At 53.1% G+C, this 25,111-nt stretch overlaps 1 protein-coding gene across 1 annotated transcript in view; it reads left to right on the top strand.

Moving 5' to 3' along the window:
* Positions 1–25,111, top strand: part of srp19 (signal recognition particle 19) — a 37,171-nt gene that overhangs the window by 4,554 nt on the left and 7,506 nt on the right. Inside the window, exon 4 of the mRNA XM_061729778.1 lies at positions 70–178. Coding sequence (XP_061585762.1) covers positions 70–178 — 109 coding nt within the window. The remainder of the gene's footprint in view (positions 1–69; positions 179–25,111) is intronic.

Genomic DNA, 25,111 nt, shown 5'->3' with positions numbered 1-25,111 from the left:
GGGGTTCGGTGCCTCCAACAAGGTTAAGAACCACTGATGTACACACTCCTAACATTCCTCCCCCCCCAGAACAAGCTCCACCCCCGTGAGTGGAACCGGGACGTCCAGTTCAGAGGACGAGTTAGAGTCCAGATGAAGACGGAGGACGGAGAGTTCTGTCAGGACAAGTTCAGCTGCAGTAAGTATTTACCCCCCCCCCATACCGGTGACCCCCCCACCTACAGGTAACCATGGTAACCAGGTAACCCCCCAGTTAGAGTCCAGATGAAGACGGAGGACGGAGAGTTCTGCCAGGACAAGTTCAGCTGCAGTAAGTATTTACCCCCCCCTACAGGTGACCATGGTAACCAGGTAACCCCCCAGTTAAGGCGGGAATATACTCTACGCAGGTGGCTGCGTACTCTGCGTACGTGTCTGTTCGTCTCCCTGCGTACCTCGCGCTGACCTCGCGTACCACACGACGAGAGCCCGTCATACCGATGTTGACCGATAGGGGGCAGTAAGCAGAGCAACAGTTGGAAAAGCTACTTATATTAAGTAGCAGAAGTAGTAGCAGCAGCAGCGGCAGCAGATTAGGCTGTCACACTGCGTCACACTGCGTATGACAGCCTGGTTCATGAAGTAACTGATTCTATGCAAAATACTATTCCTGAAAAGACTGTCACTCACAGGAGGACGGACTCAAAACCCTGGTTAACAAAGGGAATATTTAATTCCATTAAGTATAAAAACAAACTATATAGAAGATATCTGAAAAATTCAAGTATAGAAAATAAAAATAATTATACCATTTATAGAAATAAACTTACACAAATAATAAGGAAAAGTAAAGCTAATTATTATTGTGAACTCCTACAACTATCCAAGGGTAATTCAAAAAAATCTTGGCAGGTGCTAAACAATGTCCTGAATAGGGGTCAGAAACACACCGTGCTTCCTGATTCTGCTAATAATAACTCCACAAATCTTGCTAATGAATTTAATAGTTATTTTGTTTCTATAGGGGAAACCCTTTCGGGGAAGATTAGTCAACCTCAGGGAATGTCATTTAAGCAATACTTGACAGATAATTATATAAATTCTTTTTTTCTGAAACCAACGGATAAAAATTAAGTCTTAAACATTATAATGGCTATGAAAAGCTCCAATTCGGCAGGTGAGGATGAGATTAATAGTAAAATCCTAAAATCTATTGCAAATATAATTGTCGAGCCTCTAGCCCACTGTCTCAATCTCTCCCTATCTACAGGTATTGTTCCCATAATGACCAAAATAGCTAAAATCATTCCCGTATATAAATCTGGTGACAAAAATGACAGAGAAAATTATCGCCCCATATCAATACTACCAACATTCTCCAAAATACTGGAGAGAGTTGTTTATAATAGACTGAATGACTATCTTAATAAATTAAATATAATTACACCATCTCAGTATGGATTCAGAAAAAAAAAGCACTACCTGTATGGCTGTACTTCATCTCCTCGAAAGGGTAAACGATGCACTAGATAAAGGTGAATATGGCGTTGGTGTGTTTCTGGACCTCTCAAAGGCCTTTGATACCATCGATCATAACATACTGTTAAACAAATTGACCCACTATGGGATCAGAGGCACAGCTCTTAAATGGTTCACTAGTTACCTTTCACAGAGACAGCAATATGTACATATCCATGACAACAAATCTCAATATAGACATATCAAATATGGGGTTCCTCAGGGTTCTATTTTAGGGCCCTTACTCTTTATTATTTATACAAATGATCTGGTCAACTGCTCAAACGTCTTCCAAAAAATCATTTTTGCTGATGATACAAACCTTTTTGTATCGCATAATGACATTCATGAACTCCAAGAGCTCCTTAATGGTGAGCTCTCTAAAGTGGACACTTGGTTTAAAGTAAATAAACTCTCTCTTAATATTAAGAAAACAAATTATATATTATTTTGTTTCAATAAAAAACGAATAAATATGGAAAATTTGGCCTTTCAGATCGTAATAAATGATGAAGAAATTAAGAGAGTAAACTCTACAAAGTTCCTTGGGGTCCTCATTGATGACTGTCTAAATTTTAAATGTCATATAGATTACCTTGTGGAAAAACTATCTAAATATGTCGGTCTGTTTTTCAAACTGAGACACCTGCTTCCACGCTCTCCCCTTCTCACTCTTTACAAAACTTTGTTTGAACCTCATTTAAATTACTGCAATATTATTTGGTGTAATACTTATCCCAGTCATCTAAAAAAATTAGAAGTTTTACAGAAAAAAATTATCCGTGCCATCTCTTGGACTGAATTTAACTCACCTACTCGACATCTGTTTGCCCACTATGGTATTCTTCGCCTCAAAGAATACAACTACTTCCATAATGCATGTACGATATATCAGGTGGTCTCAGGTTTGAATCCCAGATTAACTCAACTCATCCCAATCTCCGTTCCCCAGCACACCCACAAAACTAGACACAAACACCTCATTATAGGGAAAAAACGTAAACTTGTGGGAACAAGTTTGAGTGTTGTGTGTCGGGGACCACAGATTTGGAATGAGCTGAATGACAACCTTAAAAAGTCACAGTCCATCTCCATATTCAAACGGCAATTAAAGAATCAATTATTAAGCTCATATATATAAACGTACACTCCGGGATCACAAAATGTTTCATGTTAAGTGTTTGTAATGTGATATGTTGCATGTAAGTGGTAGTCTAGTAAATGTGCATATTGTTTTGTTGTGTTATGTGTGTATTAAGTGCAAGTGTATGTATGTATTCCTGCCTACTGTATGTATGTTCATTGGCTCCTACCATAAGCTTTTGATAGCTTCTCCAGGAGACCAATTCACATGTGTGTAAGTGAATAAACTAAACTAAACTAAAAAAAAAAAAAAAAAAAAAAAAAAATTAGAAAAACGAACACTTTTACAGGACAATATTGGATGATGTAGGAGATTATAACATCGTGTGAATGTGTATGAATGTGTATGAATGTTTGTGGTGGTCGGAGGGGCCGTTTGGCGCGATATGGCAGCCACGCTCCCGTCAGTCTGCAGGGCAGCTGCGGCTACAGACGGAGCTACCACCGGGGAGAATGTGTGTGAATGAATAATGATCTCTGTAAAGCTCTGGGTGCCTAGAAGGAGCTATATAAAACCACAACATTATTATTATTATTACTCTTTATTAATTTGTATTACTTATTTATATTACTGTTTTACCCCCTCCCCTGTGTGTGTGTGTTTGTGTGTGTGCTGCTGCTACGTGAGTTTCCCCGTTGAGGGAGTAATAAAGGACTATTTTATCTTATCTTATTATTATTGCTTATTATCAAAAATGGATAGTCTGTCCAGACTAATTTATCCAGCATTCTCCTCACCCATCTCAACAAGAATGACGAACAATAAATCCAGTTAATTTTAAGTTCATATGGAGAAGTAGATGTCAATATATAAGAAAGATTGACATGGTAAAAAACTATGATGATGTTGAATGAGATCGATTTCAATATTATGAATGGTGTCTTGAAACTGAAATAGTTACAATCTTTCCTTATAAATAGACATTCTATCTGATTTATTGTTCCTAATATGATTCCAAGTCATTCATTCATTCATTTGCAAGTCATTCAATAGTATTTTTATTGAAAAACAGAGTATTTAAAATAAAATAAGTCCCGTCAATTGACTCCTGGCTCCCGGCTCCGCTTCCTCCCGGCTCCGCTTCCTCCCGGCTCGGCTTCCTCCCGGCTCCGCTTCCTCCCGGCTCGGCGCGTACCTCCGCCGGGGCTCGGGGCTCGGCGGCCGGGGCTCGGTGCTCAGCGGCCGGTGCTCAGCGGCCGGTGCTCAGCGGCCGGTGCTCGGCGGCCGGGGCTCGGCGGCCGGGGCTCGGCGGCCGGGGCTCGGTGCTCAGCGGCCGGTGCTCAGCGGCCGGGGCTCGGCGGCCGGGGCTCCGGCATATTTTACCGGACAAAGTCCGGCAATTACCGGACAACGGAAACCCTGAGGGGAACCTGCATGGGGAACTTTCTCCAGGGAGAGCAGCAGTGCCAGCCGGGATCAGACCGGGAACAGCGATACTAGCGGCCAGAGCGAGAACTGCAGGTCGCGTACGCGTTCAGTGTCTTTTTGAGAACGTGCACGTCGACGCGTCAAACGTACGCAGGATACGCAGGATACGCGAGACGTGACGTCACACCTATCCTGCGTCTCGCGTACGCGTTCTGAACTGCAAGTATATACGGCCCTTAAAGGTTAACCAGGTCCCCCCAGATAACCAGGTCCCCCCAGATAACCAGGTCCCCCCAGATAACCAGGTCCCCCCAGATAACCAGGTCCCCCCAGATAACCAGGTCCCCCCCCCAGATAACCAGGTCCCCCCAGATAACCAGGTCCCCCCCCCAGATAACCAGGTCCCCCCCCCCAGATAACCAGGTCCCCCCCCCAGATAACCAGGTCCCCCCCCCCAGATAACCAGGTCCCCCCCCCAGATAACCAGGTCCCCCCCCCCAGATAACCAGGTCCCCCCCCCAGATAACCAGGTCCCCCCCCCCAGATAACCAGGTCCCCCCCCCAGATAACCAGGTCCCCCCAGATAACCAGGTCCCCCCAGATAACCAGGTCCCCCCCCCAGATAACCAGGTCCCCCCCCCCAGATAACCAGGTCCCCCCCCCCAGATAACCAGGTCCCCCCAGATAACCAGGTCCCCCCAGATAACCAGGTCCCCCCCCCAGATAACCAGGTCCCCCCCCCAGATAACCAGGTCCCCCCAGATAACCAGGTCCCCCCCCCCAGATAACCAGGTCCCCCCCCCCAGATAACCAGGTCCCCCCAGATAACCAGGTCCCCCCAGATAACCAGGTCCCCCCCCCAGATAACCAGGTCCCCCCCCCCAGATAACCAGGTCCCCCCCCCAGATAACCAGGTCCCCCCAGATAACCAGGTCCCCCCAGATAACCAGGTCCCCCCAGATAACCAGGTCCCCCCAGATAACCAGGTCCCCCCCCCAGATAACCAGGTCCCCCCCCCAGATAACCAGGTCCCCCCAGATAACCAGGTCCCCCCAGATAACCAGGTCCCCCCAGATAACCAGGTCCCCCCCCCAGATAACCAGGTCCCCCCAGATAACCAGGTCCCCCCAGATAACCAGGTCCCCCCAGATAACCAGGTCCCCCCAGATAACCAGGTCCCCCCCCCAGATAACCAGGTCCCCCCAGATAACCAGGTCCCCCCCCCAGATAACCAGGTCCCCCCAGATAACCAGGTCCCCCCAGATAACCAGGTCCCCCCAGATAACCAGGTCCCCCCAGATAACCAGGTCCCCCCCCCAGATAACCAGGTCCCCCCCCCAGATAACCAGGTCCCCCCCCCAGATAACCAGGTCCCCCCCCCAGATAACCAGGTCCCCCCAGATAACCAGGTCCCCCCAGATAACCAGGTCCCCCCCCCAGATAACCAGGTCCCCCCCCCAGATAACCAGGTCCCCCCCCCAGATAACCAGGTCCCCCCCCCAGATAACCAGGTCCCCCCCCCAGATAACCAGGTCCCCCCAGATAACCAGGTCCCCCCCCCAGATAACCAGGTCCCCCCAGATAACCAGGTCCCCCCAGATAACCAGGTTTTTCGTGCGTTTTTGCGTGCGTTTTTTCGTGCGTTTTTGCGTGCGTTTTTCGTGCGTTTTTTCGTGCATTTTTGCGTGCGTTTTTCGTGCGTTTTTGCGTGCGTTTTTTCGTGCGTTTTTGCGTGCGTTTTTCGTGCGTTTTTGCGTGCGTTTTTGCGTGCGTTTCGCGTGCGTTTCGCGTGCGTTTTTTCGGGCGTTCGTGCGTTTTTGCGTGCGTTCGTGCGTTTTTGCGTTCGTTTTGCGTGCGTTTTGCGTGCGTTTTTGCATGCGTTTTTTCGTACGTTTTTTCGTGCGTTTTTGCATGCGTTTTTTCGTACGTTTTTTCGTGCGTTTTTGCATGCGTTTTTGCATGCGTTCATTTTGCGTGCGTTTTTTCGGACGTTTTTTCGTGCGATTTTGCATGCGCTTTTGCGTGCGTTCGTGCGTTTTTGCGTGCGTTTTGCGAGCGTTTTTTCGTGCGTTTTTGCGTTTTTTTCGTGCGATTTTTCGTGCGTTTTTGCGTGCGTTCGTGCGTTTTTGCGTTCGTTCGTTTTGCGTGCGTTTTTTCGTACGTTTTTGCGTGCGTTTTTTCGTGCGTTTTTGCGTGCGTTCGTGCGTGCGTTTTTGCGTGCGTTCGTTTTGCGTGCGTTTTGCGTGCGTTTTTTCGTGCGTTTTTGCGTGCGTTTTTGCGTGCGTTCGTTTTGCGTGCGTTTTTCCGTACGTTTTTGCGTGCGTTTTTTTCGTGCGTTTTTGCATGCGTTTTTGCGTGCGTTCGTGCGTGCGTTTTTGCGTGCGTTCGTTTTGCGTGCGTTTTTGCGTGCGTTTTTGCATGCGTTTGTGCTTTTTTGCGTGCATTTTTTCGTGCGTTCGTGCATTTTTTCGTGCGTTTTTTCTTCTGTTTTTGCGTTTTTTCGTGCGTTTTTGGTACGATTTTTCGTGCGATTTTTCTGCCGTTTTTTCGTACGTATTTTCGTACGATTTTTCTGTTTTTTTTTTCCTCAAAATTTCAACTTTTTCCCTCATATCAACCTGGTAACCATGGTTACCAGGTCCCCCCCCCAGATAACCAGGTCCCCCCAGATAACCAGGTCCCCCCAGATAACCAGGTCCCCCCCCCAGATAACCAGGTCCCCCCCCCAGATAACCAGGTCCCCCCAGATAACCAGGTCCCCCCCCCAGATAACCAGGTCCCCCCCCAGATAACCAGGTCCCCCCAGATAACCAGGCCCCCCCCCAGATAACCAGGTCCCCCCAGATAACCAGGTCCCCCCCCCAGATAACCAGGTCCCCCCCCAGATAACCAGGTCCCCCCCCAGATAACCAGGTCCCCCCCCAGATAACCAGGTCCCCCCAGATAACCAGGTCCCCCCCCAGATAACCAGGTCCCCCCAGATAACCAGGTCCCCCCCCCAGATAACCAGGTCCCCCCCCCAGATAACCAGGTCCCCCCAGATAACCAGGTCCCCCCCCCAGATAACCAGGTCCCCCCCCCCAGATAACCAGGTCCCCCCCCCAGATAACCAGGTCCCCCCCCCAGATAACCAGGTCCCCCCCCCAGATAACCAGGTCCCCCCCCCAGATAACCAGGTCCCCCCCCCCAGATAACCAGGTCCCCCCCCCCAGATAACCAGGTCCCCCCAGATAACCAGGTCCCCCCAGATAACCAGGTCCCCCCCCCAGATAACCAGGTCCCCCGCCCAGATAACCAGGTCCCCCCAGATAACCAGGTCCCCCCCCCAGATAACCAGGTCCCCCCCCCAGATAACCAGGTCCCCCCAGATAACCAGGTCCCCCCCCCCAGATAACCAGGTCCCCCCCCCAGATAACCAGGTCCCCCCAGATAACCAGGTCCCCCCCCCAGATAACCAGGTCCCCCCCCCCAGATAACCAGGTCCCCCCCCCAGATAACCAGGTCCCCCCCCCAGATAACCAGGTCCCCCCCCCAGATAACCAGGTCCCCCCCCCAGATAACCAGGTCCCCCCCCCAGATAACCAGGTCCCCCCCCCAGATAACCAGGTCCCCCCCCCAGATAACCAGGTCCCCCCCCCAGATAACCAGGTCCCCCCCCCAGATAACCAGGTCCCCCCAGATAACCAGGTCCCCCCAGATAACCAGGTCCCCCCCCCCAGATAACCAGGTCCCCCCCCCAGATAACCAGGTCGGTTTGCGTGCGTTTTTGCGTGCGTTCGTTTTGCGTGCGTTTTTGCGTACGTTTTTGCGTGCGTGCGTTCGTGCGTTTTTGCGTGCGTTCGTTTTTCGTGCGTTTTTGCGTGCGTTTTTGCGTGCGTTTTTGCGTGCGTTTTTGCGTGCGTTCGTACGTTTTTGCGTGCGTTTTTGCGTGCGTTTTTGCGTGCGTTCGTACGTTTTTGCGTGCGTTTTTGCGTGCGTTTTTGCGTGCGTTTTTGCGTGCGTTCGTACGTTTTTGCGTGCGTTTTTGCGTGCGTTTTTGCGTGCGTTTTTGCGTGCGTTCGTTTTGCATGCGTTTTTGCGTGCGTTTTTTCGTGCGTTTTTGCGTGCGTTTTTTCGTACGTTCGTTTTGCGTGCGTTTTTGCATGCGTTTTTGCGTGCGTTTTTGCGTGCGTTCGTGCGTTTTTGCGTGCGTTTTTTCGGACGTTTTTTCGTGCGTTTTTGCGTGCGTCTTTTTGTGCGTTCGTGCGTTTTTGCGGACGTTTTTTCGGACGATTTTTCGTGCGTTTTTGCGTTTTTTCGTGCGATTTTTCGTGCGTTTTTGCGTGCGTGCGTTTTTCGTGCGTTTTTGCGTGCGTTTTTGCGTGCGTTTTTTCTGACGATTTTTCGTGCGTTTTTTGCGTGCGTTTTTGCGTGCGATTTTTCGTGCGTTTTTGCGTGCGTGCGTTTTTGCGTGCGTTCGTTTTGCGTGCGTTTTTTCGTACGTTTTTTCGTGCGTTTTTGCGTACGTTTTTGCGTGCGTTTTTGCGTGCGTTCGTGCGTTTTTGCGTGCGTTTTTTCTTCTGTTTTTGCGTTTTGTCGTACGTTTTTTCGTGCGATTTTTCGGCCGTTTTCTCGTACGTATTTTCGTACGATTTCTCTTTTTTTCCTCAAAATTTCAACTTTTTTCCTCATATCAATCAGGTAACCATGGTTACCAGGTCCCCCCCCCAGATAACCAGGTCCCCCCCCCAGATAACCAGGTCCCCCCAGATAACCAGGTCCCCCCAGATAACCAGGTCCCCCCCCCAGATAACCAGGTCCCCCCAGATAACCAGGTCCCCCCCCCCAGATAACCAGGTCCCCCCAGATAACCAGGTCCCCCCAGATAACCAGGTCCCCCCCCCCAGATAACCAGGTCCCCCCCCCAGATAACCAGGTCCCCCCCCAGATAACCAGGTCCCCCCAGATAACCAGGTCCCCCCCCCAGATAACCAGGTCCCCCCCCCAGATAACCAGGTCCCCCCAGATAACCAGGTCCCCCCAGATAACCAGGTCCCCCCCCAGATAACCAGGTCCCCCCAGATAACCAGGTCCCCCCCCCAGATAACCAGGTCCCCCCAGATAACCAGGTCCCCCCCCAGATAACCAGGTCCCCCCCCAGATAACCAGGTCCCCCCCCCAGATAACCAGGTCCCCCCCCCAGATAACCAGGTCCCCCCCCAGATAACCAGGTCCCCCCCCCAGATAACCAGGTCCCCCCAGATAACCAGGTCCCCCCAGATAACCAGGTCCCCCCCCCAGATAACCAGGTCCCCCCAGATAACCAGGTCCCCCCAGATAACCAGGTCCCCCCCCCAGATAACCAGGTCCCCCCCCCAGATAACCAGGTCCCCCCCCAAGGTCCCCCCCCCAGATAACCAGGTCCCCCCCCCAGATAACCAGGTCCCCCCCCCAGATAACCAGGTCCCCCCCCAGATAACCAGGTCCCCCCCCCCAGATAACCAGGTCCCCCCAGATAACCAGGTCCCCCCAGATAACCAGGTCCCCCCAGATAACCAGGTCCCCCCCCAGATAACCAGGCCCCCCCAGATAACCAGGTCCCCCCCCCAGATAACCAGGTCCCCCCAGATAACCAGGTCCCCCCCCAGATAACCAGGTCCCCCCCCCAGATAACCAGGTCCCCCCAGATAACCAGGTCCCCCCCCCAGATAACCAGGTCCCCCCCCCAGATAACCAGGTCCCCCCCCCAGATAACCAGGTCCCCCCCCCAGATAACCAGGTCCCCCCAGATAACCAGGTTTTTCGTGCGTTTTTGCGTTCGTTTTTTCATGCGTTTTTCGTGCGTTTTTGTGTGCGTTTTTGCGTGCGTTTTTGTGTGCGTTTTTGCGTGCGTTTTTGTGTGCGTTTTTGCGTGCGTTCGTGCGTTTTTGCGTGCGTTTTTGTGTGCGTTTTTGCGTGCGTTCGTGCATTTTTGCGTGCGTTTTTGCGTGCGTTTCGCGTGCGTTCGTGCGTTTTTGCGTGCGTTTTTGCGTTCGTTTTTTCGTGCGTTTTTGCGTTCGTTTTTTCGTGCGTTTTTGCGTGCGTTTCGCGTGCGTTTTTGTGTGCGTTTTTGCGTGCGTTCGTGCGTGCGTTTTTGCGTGCGTTCGTTTTGCGTGCGTTTTTGCGTGCGTGCGTTTTTGCGTGCGTTCATTTTGCGTGCGTTTTTGCGTGCGTTCGTTTTGCGTGCGTTTTTTCGTGCGTTTTTTCGTACGTTTTTTCGTGCATTTTTGCGTGCGTTTTTGCGTGCGTTTTTGCGTACGTTCGTGCGTGCGTTTTTGCGTGCGTTCGTTTTGCGTGTGTTTTTTCGTACGTTTTTCGTGCGTTTTTTCGTGCGTTCTTGCGTGCGTTTTTTCATACGTTTTTTCGTGCGTTTTTGCGCGCGTTCGTGCGTTTTTGCGTGCGTTTTTTCGGGCGTTCGTGCGTTTTTGCGTGCGTTTGTGCGTTTTTGCGTGCGTTTTTTCGTGCGTTTTTGCGTGCGTTTTTGCGTGCGTTTTTGCGTGCGTTCGTGCGTTTTTTCGTGCGTTTTTGCGTGCGTTTTTGCGTTTTTTCGCGCGTTTTTGCGTGCGTTCGTGCGTTCGTGCGTTTTTGCGTTTTCGTGCGTTTTTGTGTGCGTTCGTTTTGCGTGCGTTTTTTCGTACGTTTTTGCGTGCTTTTTTTCTTCTGTTTTTTCGTGCATTTTTGCGTTTCTTTCTTGCGTTTTTGCGTTTTTCGTACGATTTTTCGTACGATTTTTCGTACGATTTTTCCTTTTTTTTTTAATTAAAATTTCCAAAATTCAAAATTTCAACTTTTTTCCTCATATCAACCAGGTCCCCCCCCCAGATAACCAGGTCCCCCCCCCAGATAACCAGGTCCCCCCAGATAACCAGTTATTCATGCGTTTTTGCGTTCGTTTTTCGTGCGTTTTTGCGTGCGTTCGTGCGTGCGTTTTTGCGTGCGTGCGTTTTGCGTGCGTTCGTTTTTGCGTGCGTTCGTTTTGCGTGCGTTTTTTCGTGCGTTTTTTCGTGCGTGCGTGCGTGCGTGCGTTCGTGCGTGCGTGCGTTCGTTTTGCGTGCGTTTTTTCGTACGTTTTTGCGTACGTTTTTTCGTGCGTTTTTGCGTGCGTTTTGCGTGCGTTTTTGCGTGCGTTCGTGCGTGCGTTTTTGCGTGCGTTTTGCGTGCGTTTTTGCGTGCGTTCGTGCTTTTTTGCGTGCGTTTTTGCGTGCGTTTTTGCGTGCGTTCGTGCATTTTTTCGTGCGTTTTTTCTTCTGTTTTTGCGTTTTTTTCGTGCGTTTTTGCGTGCGTTCGTGCGTGCGTTTTTGCGTGCGTTTTGCGTGCGTTTTTGCGTGCGTTCGTGCTTTTTTGCGTGCGTTCGTGCATTTTTTCGTGCGTTTTTTCTTCTGTTTTTGCGTTTTTTTTCGTGCGTTTTTGCGTGCGTTTTTTCGTGCGTTTTTTCGTGCGCTCGTGCGTGCGTTTTTTCGTACGTTTTTGCGTGCGTTTTTGCGTGCGTTTTTGCGTGCGTTTTTTCGTGCGTTCGTGCGTTTTTGCATTTTTGCGTTTTTGTGTGCGCGTTCGTTTTTGCGTGCGTTTTTGCATGCGTTTTTTCGGGCTTTCGTGCGTTTTTGCGTGCGTTTTTTCGTGCGTTTTTTGCGTGCGTTCGTGCGTTTTTTCGTGCGTTTTTGCGTGCGTTTTTGCGTGCGTTTTTGCGTGCGTTTTCGTGCGTTTTTGTGTGCGTTCGTTTTGCGTGCGTTTTTTTCGTGCGTTTTTTCTCGTTTTTTCGTGCGTTTTTGCGTTTTTCGTACGATTTTTCGTACGATTTTTCGTACGATTTTTCCTTTTTTTTTTAATTAAAATTTCCAAAATTCAAAATTTCAACTTTTTTCCTCATATCAACCAGGTCCCCCCCCCAGATAACCAGGTCCCCCCCCCAGATAACCAGGTCCCCCCAGATAACCAGGTCCCCCCCCCAGATAACCAGGTCCCCCCCCCAGATAACCAGGTCCCCCCCCAGATAACCAGGTCCCCCCCCCAGATAACCAGGTCCCCCCCCCAGATAACCAGGTCCCCCCAGATAACCAGGTCCCCCCCCAGATAACCAGGTCCCCCCCCCAGATAACCAGGTCCCCCCAGATAACCAGGTCCCCCCCCAGATAACCAGGTCCCCCCCCCAGATAACCAGGCCCCCCCAGATAACCAGGTCCCCCCAGATAACCAGGTCCCCCCCCCAGATAACCAGGTCCCCCCCCCAGATAACCAGGTCCCCCCCCCAGATAACCAGGTCCCCCCAGATAACCAGGTCCCCCCCCAGATAACCAGGTCCCCCCCCCAGATAACCAGGTCCCCCCCCCAGATAACCAGGTCCCCCCAGATAACCAGGTCCCCCCCCCAGATAACCAGGCCCCCCCAGATAACCAGGTCCCCCCCCCAGATAACCAGGTCCCCCCAGATAACCAGGTCCCCCCAGATAACCAGGTCCCCCCCCCAGATAACCAGGTCCCCCCCCCAGATAACCAGGTCCCCCCAGATAACCAGGTCCCCCCCCCAGATAACCAGGTCCCCCCCCCCAGATAACCAGGTCCCCCCCCCAGATAACCAGGTCCCCCCCCCAGATAACCAGGTCCCCCCAGATAACCAGGTCCCCCCCCAGATAACCAGGTCCCCCCCCAGATAACCAGGTCCCCCCAGATAACCAGGTCCCCCCAGATAACCAGGTCCCCCCAGATAACCAGGTCCCCCCCCCAGATAACCAGGTCCCCCCCCCAGATAACCAGGTCCCCCCCCCAGATAACCAGGTCCCCCCAGATAACCAGGTCCCCCCCCCAGATAACCAGGTCCCCCCCCCAGATAACCAGGTGCGTTTTTGCGTGCGTTTTTGCGTGCGTTTTTGCGTGCGTTTTTGCGTGCGTTTTTGCGTGCGTTCGTGCGTTTTTGCGTGCGTTTTTGCGTGCGCTTTTGCGTGCGCTTTTGCGTGCGTTTTTGCGTGCGTTTCGCGTGCGTTTTTGCGTGCGTTTTTGCGTGCGTTCGTGCGTTTTTGCGTGCGTTTTTGCGTGCATTTTTTCATGTGTTCGTGCGTTTTTGCGTGCGTTTTTGCGTGCGTTTTTGCGTGCGTTTTTTCATGTGTTCGTGCGTTTTTGCGTGCGTTTTTGCGTGCGTGCGTGCGTTTTTGCGTGCGCTTTTGCGTGCGTTTTTGCGTGCGTTTTTGCGTGCGTTTTTGCGTGCGTTTTTTCATGTGTTCGTGCGTTTTTGCGTGCGTTTTTGCGTGCGTTTTTGCGTGCGCTTTTGCGTGCGCTTTTGCGTGCGTTTCGCGTGCGTTTTTGCGTGCGTTTTTGCGTGCGTTCGTGCGTTTTTGCGTGCATTTTTTCATGTGTTCGTGCGTTTTTGCGTGCGTTTTTGCGTGCGTTCGTGCGTTTTTGCGTGCGTTTTTGCGTGCGTTTTTGCGTGCGTTCGTGCGTTTTTGCGTGCATTTTTGCGTTTTTGCGTGCGTTTTTGCGTGCGTTTTTTCGGGCGTTCGTGCGTTTTTGCGTGCGTTTTTGCGTGCGTTTTTGCGTTTTCGTTCGTTTTTTTCGTGCGTTTTTGTGTGCGTTCGTTTTGCGTGCGTTTTTTCGTACGTTTTTGCGTGCATTTTTTCGTGCGTTTTTTCGTGCGTTTTTTCTTTTTTTTTCGTTTTTTCGTGCGTTTTTGCGTGCGTTTTTTCGGGCGTTCGTGCGTTCTTGCGTGCGTTTTTGCGTGCGTTTTTGCGTGCGTTTTCGTGCGTTTTTTTCGTGCGTTTTTGTGTGCGTTCGTTTTGCGTGCGTTTTTTCGTACGTTTTTGCGTGCATTTTTTCGTGCGTTTTTTCGTGCGTTTTTTCTCGTTTTTTCGTGCGTTTTTGCGTTTTTCGTACGATTTTTCGTACGATTTTTCGTACGATTTTTCCTTTTTTTTTTAATTAAAATTTCCAAAATTCAAAATTTCAACTTTTTTCCTCATATCAACCAGGTCCCCCCCCCAGATAACCAGGTCCCCCCCCCAGATAACCAGGTCCCCCCAGATAACCAGGTCCCCCCCCCAGATAACCAGGTCCCCCCCCCAGATAACCAGGTCCCCCCCCAGATAACCAGGTCCCCCCCCCAGATAACCAGGTCCCCCCCCCAGATAACCAGGTCCCCCCAGATAACCAGGTCCCCCCCCAGATAACCAGGTCCCCCCCCCAGATAACCAGGTCCCCCCAGATAACCAGGTCCCCCCCCCAGATAACCAGGTCCCCCCCCCAGATAACCAGGTCCCCCCCCAGATAACCAGGTCCCCCCCCCAGATAACCAGGCCCCCCCAGATAACCAGGTCCCCCCAGATAACCAGGTCCCCCCCCCAGATAACCAGGTCCCCCCCCCAGATAACCAGGTCCCCCCCCCAGATAACCAGGTCCCCCCAGATAACCAGGTCCCCCCCCAGATAACCAGGTCCCCCCCCCAGATAACCAGGTCCCCCCCCCAGATAACCAGGTCCCCCCAGATAACCAGGTCCCCCCCCAGATAACCAGGTCCCCCCCCCAGATAACCAGGTCCCCCCAGATAACCAGGTCCCCCCAGATAACCAGGTCCCCCCCCCAGATAACCAGGTCCCCCCCCCAGATAACCAGGTCCCCCCAGATAACCAGGTCCCCCCCCCAGATAACCAGGTCCCCCCCCCCAGATAACCAGGTCCCCCCCCCAGATAACCAGGTCCCCCCCCCAGATAACCAGGTCCCCCCCCAGATAACCAGGTCCCCCCCCCAGATAACCAGGTCCCCCCAGATAACCAGGTCCCCCCCCCAGATAACCAGGTCCCCCCCCCCAGATAACCAGGTCCCCCCCCCAGATAACCAGGTCCCCCCCCCAGATAACCAGGTCCCCCCCCAGATAACCAGGTCCCCCCCCAGATAACCAGGTCCCCCCAGATAACCAGGTCCCCCCAGATAACCAGGTCCCCCCAGATAACCAGGTCCCCCCCCCAGATAACCAGGTCCCCCCCCCAGATAACCAGGTCCCCCCCCCAGATAACCAGGTCCCCCCAGATAACCAGGTCCCCCCCCCAGATAACCAGGTCCCCCCCCCAGATAACCAGGTGCGTTTTTGCGTGCGTTTTTGCGTGCGTTTTTGCGTGCGTTTTTGCGTGCGTTTTTGCGTGCGTTCGTGCGTTTTTGCGTGCGTTTTTGCGTGCGCTTTTGCGTGCGCTTTTGCGTGCGTTTTTGCGTGCGTTTCGCGTGCGTTTTTGCGTGCGTTTTTGCGTGCGTTCGTGCGTTTTTGCGTGCGTTTTTGCGTGCATTTTTTCATGTGTTCGTGCGTTTTTGCGTGCGTTTTTGCGTGCGTTTTTGCGTGCGTTTTTTCATGTGTTCGTGCGTTTTTGCGTGCGTTTTTGCGTGCGTGCGTGCGTTTTTGCGTGCGCTTTTGCGTGCGTTTTTGCGTGCGTTTTTGCGTGCGTTTTTGCGTGCGTTTTTTCATGTGTTCGTGCGTTTTTGCGTGCGTTTTTGCGTGCGTTTTTGCGTGCGCTTTTGCGTGCGCTTTTGCGTGCGTTTCGCGTGCGTTTTTGCGTGCGTTTTTGCGTGCGTTCGTGCGTTTTTGCGTGCATTTTTTCATGTGTTCGTGCGTTTTTGCGTGCGTTTTTGCGTGCGTTCGTGCGTTTTTGCGTGCGTTTTTGCGTGCGTTTTTGCGTGCGTTCGTGCGTTTTTGCGTGCATTTTTGCGTTTTTGCGTGCGTTTTTGCGTGCGTTTTTTCGGGCGTTCGTGCGTTTTTGCGTGCGTTTTTGCGTGCGTTTTTGCGTTTTCGTTCGTTTTTTTCGTGCGTTTTTGTGTGCGTTCGTTTTGCGTGCGTTTTTTCGTACGTTTTTGCGTGCATTTTTTCGTGCGTTTTTTCGTGCGTTTTTTCTTTTTTTTTCGTTTTTTCGTGCGTTTTTGCGTGCGTTTTTTCGGGCGTTCGTGCGTTCTTGCGTGCGTTTTTGCGTGCGTTTTTGCGTGCGTTTTCGTGCGTTTTTTTCGTGCGTTTTTGTGTGCGTTCGTTTTGCGTGCGTTTTTTCGTACGTTTTTGCGTGCATTTTTTCGTGCGTTTTTTCGTGCGTTTTTTCTTTTTTTTTCGTTTTTTCGTGCGTTTTTGCGTGCGTTTTTGCCTGCGTTTTTTCGGGCGTTCGTGCGTTTTTGCGTGCGTTCGTGCGTTTTTGCGTGCGTTTTTGCGTTTTCGTGCGTTTTTTTCGTGCGTTTTTGTGTGCGTTCGTTTTGCGTGCGTTTTTTCGTACGTTTTTGCGTGCATTTTTTCGTGCGTTTTTTCTTCTGTTTTTGCGTTTTTTTTCGTGCGTTTTTGCGTGCGTTTTTTCGTGCGTTTTTTCGTGCGCTCGTGCGTGCGTTTTTTCGTACGTTTTTGCGTGCGTTTTTGCGTGCGTTTTTGCGTGCGTTTTTGCGTGCGTTTTTTCGTGCGTTCGTGCGTTTTTGCATTTTTGCGTTTTTGTGTGCGTTCGTTTTTGCGTGCGTTTTTGCATGCGTTTTTTCGGGCTTTCGTGCGTTTTTGCGTGCGTTTTTTCGTGCGTTTTTTGCGTGCGTTCGTGCGTTTTTTCGTGCGTTTTTGCGTGCGTTTTTGCGTGCGTTTTTGCGTGCGTTTTCGTGCGTTTTTGTGTGCGTTCGTTTTGCGTGCGTTTTTTTCGTGCGTTTTTTCTCGTTTTTTCGTGCGTTTTTGCGTTTTTCGTACGATTTTTCGTACGATTTTTCGTACGATTTTTCCTTTTTTTTTTAATTAAAATTTCCAAAATTCAAAATTTCAACTTTTTTCCTCATATCAACCAGGTCCCCCCCCCAGATAACCAGGTCCCCCCCCCAGATAACCAGGTCCCCCCAGATAACCAGGTCCCCCCCCCCAGATAACCAGGTCCCCCCAGATAACCAGGTCCCCCCCCCAGATAACCAGGTCCCCCCCCCAGATAACCAGGTCCCCCCCCAGATAACCAGGTCCCCCCCCAGATAACCAGGTCCCCCCCCAGATAACCAGGTCCCCCCCCCAGATAACCAGGTCCCCCCCCCAGATAACCAGGTCCCCCCCCCAGATAACCAGGTCCCCCCCCCAGATAACCAGGTCCCCCCCCCAGATAACCAGGTCCCCCCCCCCCAGATAACCAGGTCCCCCCCCCCCCAGATAACCAGGTCCCCCCCCCAGATAACCAGGTCCCCCCCCCAGATAACCAGGTCCCCCCAGATAACCAGGTCCCCCCCCCAGATAACCAGGTCCCCCCCCCAGATAACCAGGTCCCCCCCCAGATAACCAGGTCCCCCCAGATAACCAGGTCCCCCCCCAGATAACCAGGTCCCCCCAGATAACCAGGTCCCCCCCCCAGATAACCAGGTCCCCCCAGATAACCAGGTCCCCCCCCCAGATAACCAGGTCCCCCCAGATAACCAGGTCCCCCCCCCAGATAACCAGGTCCCCCCCCCAGATAACCAGGTCCCCCCCCCCAGATAACCAGGTCCCCCCAGATAACCAGGTCCCCCCAGATAACCAGGTCCCCCCCCCAGATAACCAGGTCCCCCCAGATAACCAGGTCCCCCCAGATAACCAGGTCCCCCCCCCAGATAACCAGGTCCCCCCCCAGATAACCAGGTCCCCCCCCCAGATAACCAGGTCCCCCCCCAGATAACCAGGTCCCCCCCCCAGATAACCAGGTCCCCCCCCAGATAACCAGGTCCCCCCCCCAGATAACCAGGTCCCCCCAGATAACCAGGTCCCCCCCCAGATAACCAGGTCCCCCCCCCAGATAACCAGGTCCCCCCCCAGATAACCAGGTCCCCCCAGATAACCAGGTTTTTCGTGTGTTTTTGCGTGCGTTCGTGCGTTTTTGCGTGCGTTTTTGCGTGCGTTTTTGCGTGCGTTTTTGCGTGCGTTCGTGCGTTTTTGCGTGCGTTTTTGCGTGCGTTTTTGCGTGCGTTTTTGCGTGCGTTTTTGCGTGCGTTCGTGCGTTTTTGCGTGCGTTTTTGCGTGCGTTTTTGCGTGCGTTCGTGCGTTTTTGCGTGCGTTTTTGCGTGCGTTTTTGCGTGCGTTCGTGCGTTTTTGCGTGCATTTTTGCGTGCGTTTTTGCGTGCGTTTCGCGTGCATTTTTGCGTGCGTTTTTGCGTGCGTTCGTGCGTTTTTGCGTGCGTTTTTGCGTGCGTTTTTGCGTGCGTTTTTGCGTGCGCTTTTGCGTGCGCTTTTTCATGCGTTCGTGCGTTTTTGCGTGCGTTTTTGTGTGCGTTCGTGCGTTTTTGCGTGCGTTTTTTCATGCGTTCGTGCGTTTTTGCGTGCGTTTTTGCGTGCGTTTTTTTCATGCGTTCGTGCGTTTTTGCGTGCGTTTCTGCGTGCGTTCGTGCGTTTTTGCGTGCGTTTTTGCGTGCGCTTTTGCGTGCGTTTTTGCCTGCATTTTTGCGTGCGTTTTTGCGTGCGTTCCTGCTTTTTTGCATGCGTTTTTGCGTGCGTTCGTGCATTTTTCCGTGCGTTTTTTTCGTGCGTTTTTGCGTTTTTGCGTGCGTTTTTGCGTGCGTTTTTTGAGTGCGTTTTTGCGTGCGTTCGTGTGTTTTTTGCGTGCGTTTTTGCGTGCGCTTTTGCGTGCGTTTTTGCGTGCGTTTTGCGTGCATTTTTGCGTGCGTTTTTGCGTGCGTTCGTGCATTTTTCCGTGCGTTTTTTCTTCTGTTTTTGCGTTTTTTCGTACGATTTTTCTTTTTTTTTTCCTCAAAATTTCTACTTTTTTCCTCACATCAACCAGGTAACCATGGTTACCAGGTCCCCCCAGATAACCAGGTCCCCCCCCAGATAACCAGGTCCCCCCAGATAACCAGGTCCCCCCCCCAGATAACCAGGTCCCCCCAGATAACCAGGTCCCCCCCCCAGATAACCAGGTCCCCCCCCCAGATAACCAGGTCCCCCCCCCCAGATAACCAGGTCCCCCCCCCCAGATAACCAGGTCCCCCCCCCAGATAACCAGGTCCCCCCAGATAACCAGGTCCCCCCCCAGATAACCAGGTCCCCCCAGATAACCAGGTCCCCCCCCCAGATAACCAGGTCCCCCCAGATAACCAGGTCCCCCCCCAGATAACCAGGTCCCCCCCCCCAGATAACCAGGTCCCCCCCCCCAGATAACCAGGTCCCCCCCCAGATAACCAGGTCCCCCCCCCAGATAACCAGGTCCCCCCCCCCAGATAACCAGGTCCCCCCCCCAGATAACCAGGTCCCCCCCCCCAGATAACCAGGCCCCCCCCCCAGATAACCAGGTCCCCCCAGATAACCAGGTCCCCCCCCCAGATAACCAGGCCCCCCCCCAGATAACCAGGTCCCCCCAGATAACCAGGTCCCCCCAGATAACCAGGTCCCCCCCCCAGATAACCAGGTCCCCCCAGATAACCAGGTCCCCCCCCCAGATAACCAGGTCCCCCCCCCAGATAACCAGGCGATTTTTCGTGCGTTTTTGCGTGCGTTTTTTCGTGCGTTTTTGCGTGCGTTTTTGCGTGCGTTTTTGCGTGCGTTTTTGCGTGCGTTCGTGCGTTTTTGCGTGCGTTTTTGCGTGCGTTTTTGCGTGCGTTCGTGCGTTTTTGCGTGCGTTTTTGCGTGCGTTTTTGCGTGCGTTCGTGCGTTTTTGCGTGCATTTTTGCGTGCGTTTTTGCGTGCGTTTCGCGTGCATTTTTGCGTGCGTTTTTGCGTGCGTTCGTGCGTTTTTGCGTGCGTTTTTGCGTGCGTTTTTGCGTGCGTTTTTGCGTGCGCTTTTGCGTGCGCTTTTTCATGCGTTCGTGCGTTTTTGCGTGCGTTTTTGTGTGCGTTCGTGCGTTTTTGCGTGCGTTTTTTCATGCGTTCGTGCGTTTTTGCGTGCGTTTTTGCGTGCGTTTTTTCATGCGTTCGTGCGTTTTTGCGTGCGTTTCTGCGTGCGTTCGTGCGTTTTTGCGTGCGTTTTTGCGTGCGCTTTTGCGTGCGTTTTTGCCTGCATTTTTGCGTGCGTTTTTGCGTGCGTTCCTGCTTTTTTGCATGCGTTTTTGCGTGCGTTCGTGCATTTTTCCGTGCGTTTTTTTCGTGCGTTTTTGCGTTTTTGCGTGCGTTTTTGCGTGCGTTTTTTGAGTGCGTTTTTGCGTGCGTTCGTGTGTTTTTGCGTGCGTTTTTGCGTGCGCTTTTGCGTGCGTTTTTGCGTGCGTTTTGCGTGCATTTTTGCGTGCGTTTTTGCGTGCGTTCGTGCATTTTTCCGTGCGTTTTTTCTTCTGTTTTTGCGTTTTTTCGTACGTATTTTCGTACGATTTTTCTTTTTTTTTTCCTCAAAATTTCTACTTTTTTCCTCACATCAACCAGGTAACCATGGTTACCAGGTCCCCCCAGATAACCAGGTCCCCCCAGATAACCAGGTCCCCCCAGATAACCAGGTCCCCCCAGATAACCAGGTCCCCCCAGATAACCAGGTCCCCCCCCCAGATAACCAGGTCCCCCCCCCCAGATAACCAGGTCCCCCCCCCCAGATTACCAGGTCCCCCCAGATAACCAGGTCCCCCCCCCAGATAACCAGGTCCCCCCCAGATAACCAGGTCCCCCCAGATAACCAGGTCCCCCCCCCCAGATAACCAGGTCCCCCCAGATAACCAGGTCCCCCCCCCAGATAACCAGGTCCCCCCAGATAACCAGGTCCCCCCAGATAACCAGGTCCCCCCCCCAGATAACCAGGTCCCCCCCAGATAACCAGGTCCCCCCCCAGATAACCAGGTCCCCCCAGATAACCAGGTCCCCCCCCAGATAACCAGGTCCCCCCAGATAACCAGGTCCCCCCAGATAACCAGGTCCCCCCCCCCAGATAACCAGGTCCCCCCCCAGATAACCAGGTCCCCCCAGATAACCAGGTCCCCCCCCAGATAACCAGGTCCCCCCAGATAACCAGGTCCCCCCCCCCAGATAACCAGGTCCCCCCCCCAGATAACCAGGTCCCCCCAGATAACCAGGTCCCCCCAGATAACCAGGTCCCCCCCCCAGATAACCAGGTCCCCCCCCCAGATAACCAGGTCCCCCCCCCAGATAACCAGGTCCCCCCAGATAACCAGGTCCCCCCAGATAACCAGGTCCCCCCCCCAGATAACCAGGTCCCCCCAGATAACCAGGTCCCCCCCCCAGATAACCAGGTCCCCCCCCAGATAACCAGGTCCCCCCCCCAGATAACCAGGTCCCCCCCCCAGATAACCAGGTCCCCCCCCCAGATAACCAGGTCCCCCCCCCCAGATAACCAGGTCCCCCCAGATAACCAGGTCCCCCCAGATAACCAGGTCCCCCCCAGATAACCAGGTCCCCCCAGATAACCAGGTCCCCCCCCCAGATAACCAGGTCCCCCCCCCAGATAACCAGGTCCCCCCCCAGATAACCAGGTCCCCCCCCAGATAACCAGGTCCCCCCAGATAACCAGGTCCCCCCCCAGATAACCAGGTCCCCCCAGATAACCAGGTCCCCCCCCCAGATAACCAGGTCCCCCCCCAGATAACCAGGTCCCCCCAGATAACCAGGTCCCCCCCCCAGATAACCAGGTCCCCCCCCCAGATAACCAGGTCCCCCCCCCAGATAACCAGGTCCCCCCCCAGATAACCAGGTCCCCCCAGATAACCAGGTTTTTCGTGTGTTTTTGCGTGCGTTCGTGCGTTTTTGCGTGCGTTTTTGCGTGCGTTTTTGCGTGCGTTTTTGCGTGCGTTCGTGCGTTTTTGCGTGCGTTTTTGCGTGCGTTTTTGCGTGCGTTTTTGCGTGCGTTTTTGCGTGCGTTTTTGCGTGCGTTCGTGCGTTTTTGCGTGCGTTTTTGCGTGCGTTTTTGCGTGCGTTCGTGCGTTTTTGCGTGCGTTTTTGCGTGCGTTTTTGCGTGCGTTCGTGCGTTTTTGCGTGCATTTTTGCGTGCGTTTTTGCGTGCGTTTCGCGTGCATTTTTGCGTGCGTTTTTGCGTGCGTTCGTGCGTTTTTGCGTGCGTTTTTGCGTGCGTTTTTGCGTGCGTTTTTGCGTGCGCTTTTGCGTGCGCTTTTTCATGCGTTCGTGCGTTTTTGCGTGCGTTTTTGTGTGCGTTCGTGCGTTTTTGCGTGCGTTTTTTCATGCGTTCGTGCGTTTTTGCGTGCGTTTTTGCGTGCGTTTTTTCATGCGTTCGTGCGTTTTTGCGTGCGTTTCTGCGTGCGTTCGTGCGTTTTTGCGTGCGTTTTTGCGTGCGCTTTTGCGTGCGTTTTTGCCTGCATTTTTGCGTGCGTTTTTGCGTGCGTTCCTGCTTTTTTGCATGCGTTTTTGCGTGCGTTCGTGCATTTTTCCGTGCGTTTTTTTCGTGCGTTTTTGCGTTTTTGCGTGCGTTTTTGCGTGCGTTTTTTGAGTGCGTTTTTGCGTGCGTTCGTGTGTTTTTGCGTGCGTTTTTGCGTGCGCTTTTGCGTGCGTTTTTGCGTGCGTTTTGCGTGCATTTTTGCGTGCGTTTTTGCGTGCGTTCGTGCATTTTTCCGTGCGTTTTTTCTTCTGTTTTTGCGTTTTTTCGTACGTATTTTCGTACGATTTTTCTTTTTTTTTTCCTCAAAATTTCTACTTTTTTCCTCACATCAACCAGGTAACCATGGTTACCAGGTCCCCCCAGATAACCAGGTCCCCCCAGATAACCAGGTCCCCCCAGATAACCAGGTCCCCCCAGATAACCAGGTCCCCCCAGATAACCAGGTCCCCCCCCCAGATAACCAGGTCCCCCCCCCAGATAACCAGGTCCCCCCAGATAACCAGGTCCCCCCCCCAGATAACCAGGTCCCCCCAGATAACCAGGTCCCCCCAGATAACCAGGTCCCCCCAGATAACCAGGTCCCCCCAGATAACCAGGTCCCCCCCCCAGATAACCAGGTCCCCCCAGATAACCAGGTCCCCCCAGATAACCAGGTCCCCCCCCCAGATAACCAGGTCCCCCCAGATAACCAGGTCCCCCCAGATAACCAGGTCCCCCCCCCAGATAACCAGGTCCCCCCCCAGATAACCAGGTCCCCCCAGATAACCAGGTCCCCCCCCCAGATAACCAGGTCCCCCCAGATAACCAGGTCCCCCCCCCAGATAACCAGGTCCCCCCAGATAACCAGGTCCCCCCAGATAACCAGGTCCCCCCAGATAACCAGGTCCCCCCCCAGATAACCAGGTCCCCCCAGATAACCAGGCCCCCCCCCCAGATAACCAGGTCCCCCCAGATAACCAGGTCCCCCCCCCAGATAACCAGGTCCCCCCCCCAGATAACCAGGTCCCCCCCCCAGATAACCAGGTCCCCCCCCAGATAACCAGGTCCCCCCCCCAGATAACCAGGTCCCCCCAGATAACCAGGTCCCCCCCCAGATAACCAGGTCCCCCCCCCAGATAACCAGGTCCCCCCCCAGATAACCAGGTCCCCCCAGATAACCAGGTTTTTCGTGTGTTTTTGCGTGCGTTCGTGCGTTTTTGCGTGCGTTTTTGCGTGCGTTTTTGCGTGCGTTTTTGCGTGCGTTTTTGCGTGCGTTCGTGCGTTTTTGCGTGCGTTTTTGCGTGCGTTTTTGCGTGCGTTCGTGCGTTTTTGCGTGCGTTTTTGCGTGCGTTTTTGCGTGCGTTCGTGCGTTTTTGCGTGCATTTTTGCGTGCGTTTTTGCGTGCGTTTCGCGTGCATTTTTGCGTGCGTTTTTGCGTGCGTTCGTGCGTTTTTGCGTGCGTTTTTGCGTGCGTTTTTGCGTGCGTTTTTGCGTGCGCTTTTGCGTGCGCTTTTTCATGCGTTCGTGCGTTTTTGCGTGCGTTTTTGTGTGCGTTCGTGCGTTTTTGCGTGCGTTTTTTCATGCGTTCGTGCGTTTTTGCGTGCGTTTTTGCGTGCGTTTTTTCATGCGTTCGTGCGTTTTTGCGTGCGTTTCTGCGTGCGTTCGTGCGTTTTTGCGTGCGTTTTTGCGTGCGCTTTTGCGTGCGTTTTTGCCTGCATTTTTGCGTGCGTTTTTGCGTGCGTTCCTGCTTTTTTGCATGCGTTTTTGCGTGCGTTCGTGCATTTTTCCGTGCGTTTTTTTCGTGCGTTTTTGCGTTTTTGCGTGCGTTTTTGCGTGCGTTTTTTGAGTGCGTTTTTGCGTGCGTTCGTGTGTTTTTGCGTGCGTTTTTGCGTGCGCTTTTGCGTGCGTTTTTGCGTGCGTTTTGCGTGCATTTTTGCGTGCGTTTTTGCGTGCGTTCGTGCATTTTTCCGTGCGTTTTTTCTTCTGTTTTTGCGTTTTTTCGTACGTATTTTCGTACGATTTTTCTTTTTTTTTTCCTCAAAATTTCTACTTTTTTCCTCACATCAACCAGGTAACCATGGTTACCAGGTCCCCCCAGATAACCAGGTCCCCCCAGATAACCAGGTCCCCCCAGATAACCAGGTCCCCCCCCCAGATAACCAGGTCCCCCCCCAGATAACCAGGTCCCCCCCCCCAGATAACCAGGTCCCCCCAGATAACCAGGTCCCCCCAGATAACCAGGTCCCCCCCCCAGATAACCAGGTCCCCCCCCCCAGATAACCAGGTCCCCCCAGATAACCAGGTCCCCCCCCCAGATAACCAGGTCCCCCCAGATAACCAGGTCCCCCCCCCAGATAACCAGGTCCCCCCCCCAGATAACCAGGTCCCCCCCCCAGATAACCAGGTCCCCCCCCCAGATAACCAGGTCCCCCCCCCAGATAACCAGGTCCCCCCAGATAACCAGGTCCCCCCCCAGATAACCAGGTCCCCCCAGATAACCAGGTCCCCCCCCCAGATAACCAGGTCCCCCCAGATAACCAGGTCCCCCCCCAGATAACCAGGTCCCCCCCCCAGATAACCAGGTCCCCCCCCCAGATAACCAGGTCCCCCCCCAGATAACCAGGTCCCCCCCCCAGATAACCAGGTCCCCCCCCCAGATAACCAGGTCCCCCCAGATAACCAGGTCCCCCCCCCCAGATAACCAGGTCCCCCCAGATAACCAGGTCCCCCCAGATAACCAGGTCCCCCCCCCAGATAACCAGGTCCCCCCAGATAACCAGGTCCCCCCCCAGATAACCAGGCGATTTTTCGTGCGTTTTTGCGTGCGTTTTTTCGTGCGTTTTTGCGTGCGTTTTTTCGTGCGTTTTTGCGTGCGTTTTTTCGTGCGTTTTTGCGTGCGTTCGTGCGTTTTTGCGTACGTT

Source organism: Cololabis saira, chromosome 9 (genome assembly GCF_033807715.1).
Source record: "Cololabis saira isolate AMF1-May2022 chromosome 9, fColSai1.1, whole genome shotgun sequence".
NCBI classification, from domain to species: domain Eukaryota; kingdom Metazoa; phylum Chordata; class Actinopteri; order Beloniformes; family Belonidae; genus Cololabis; species Cololabis saira.
This window is presented reverse-complemented; position numbering and strand designations above follow the sequence as displayed.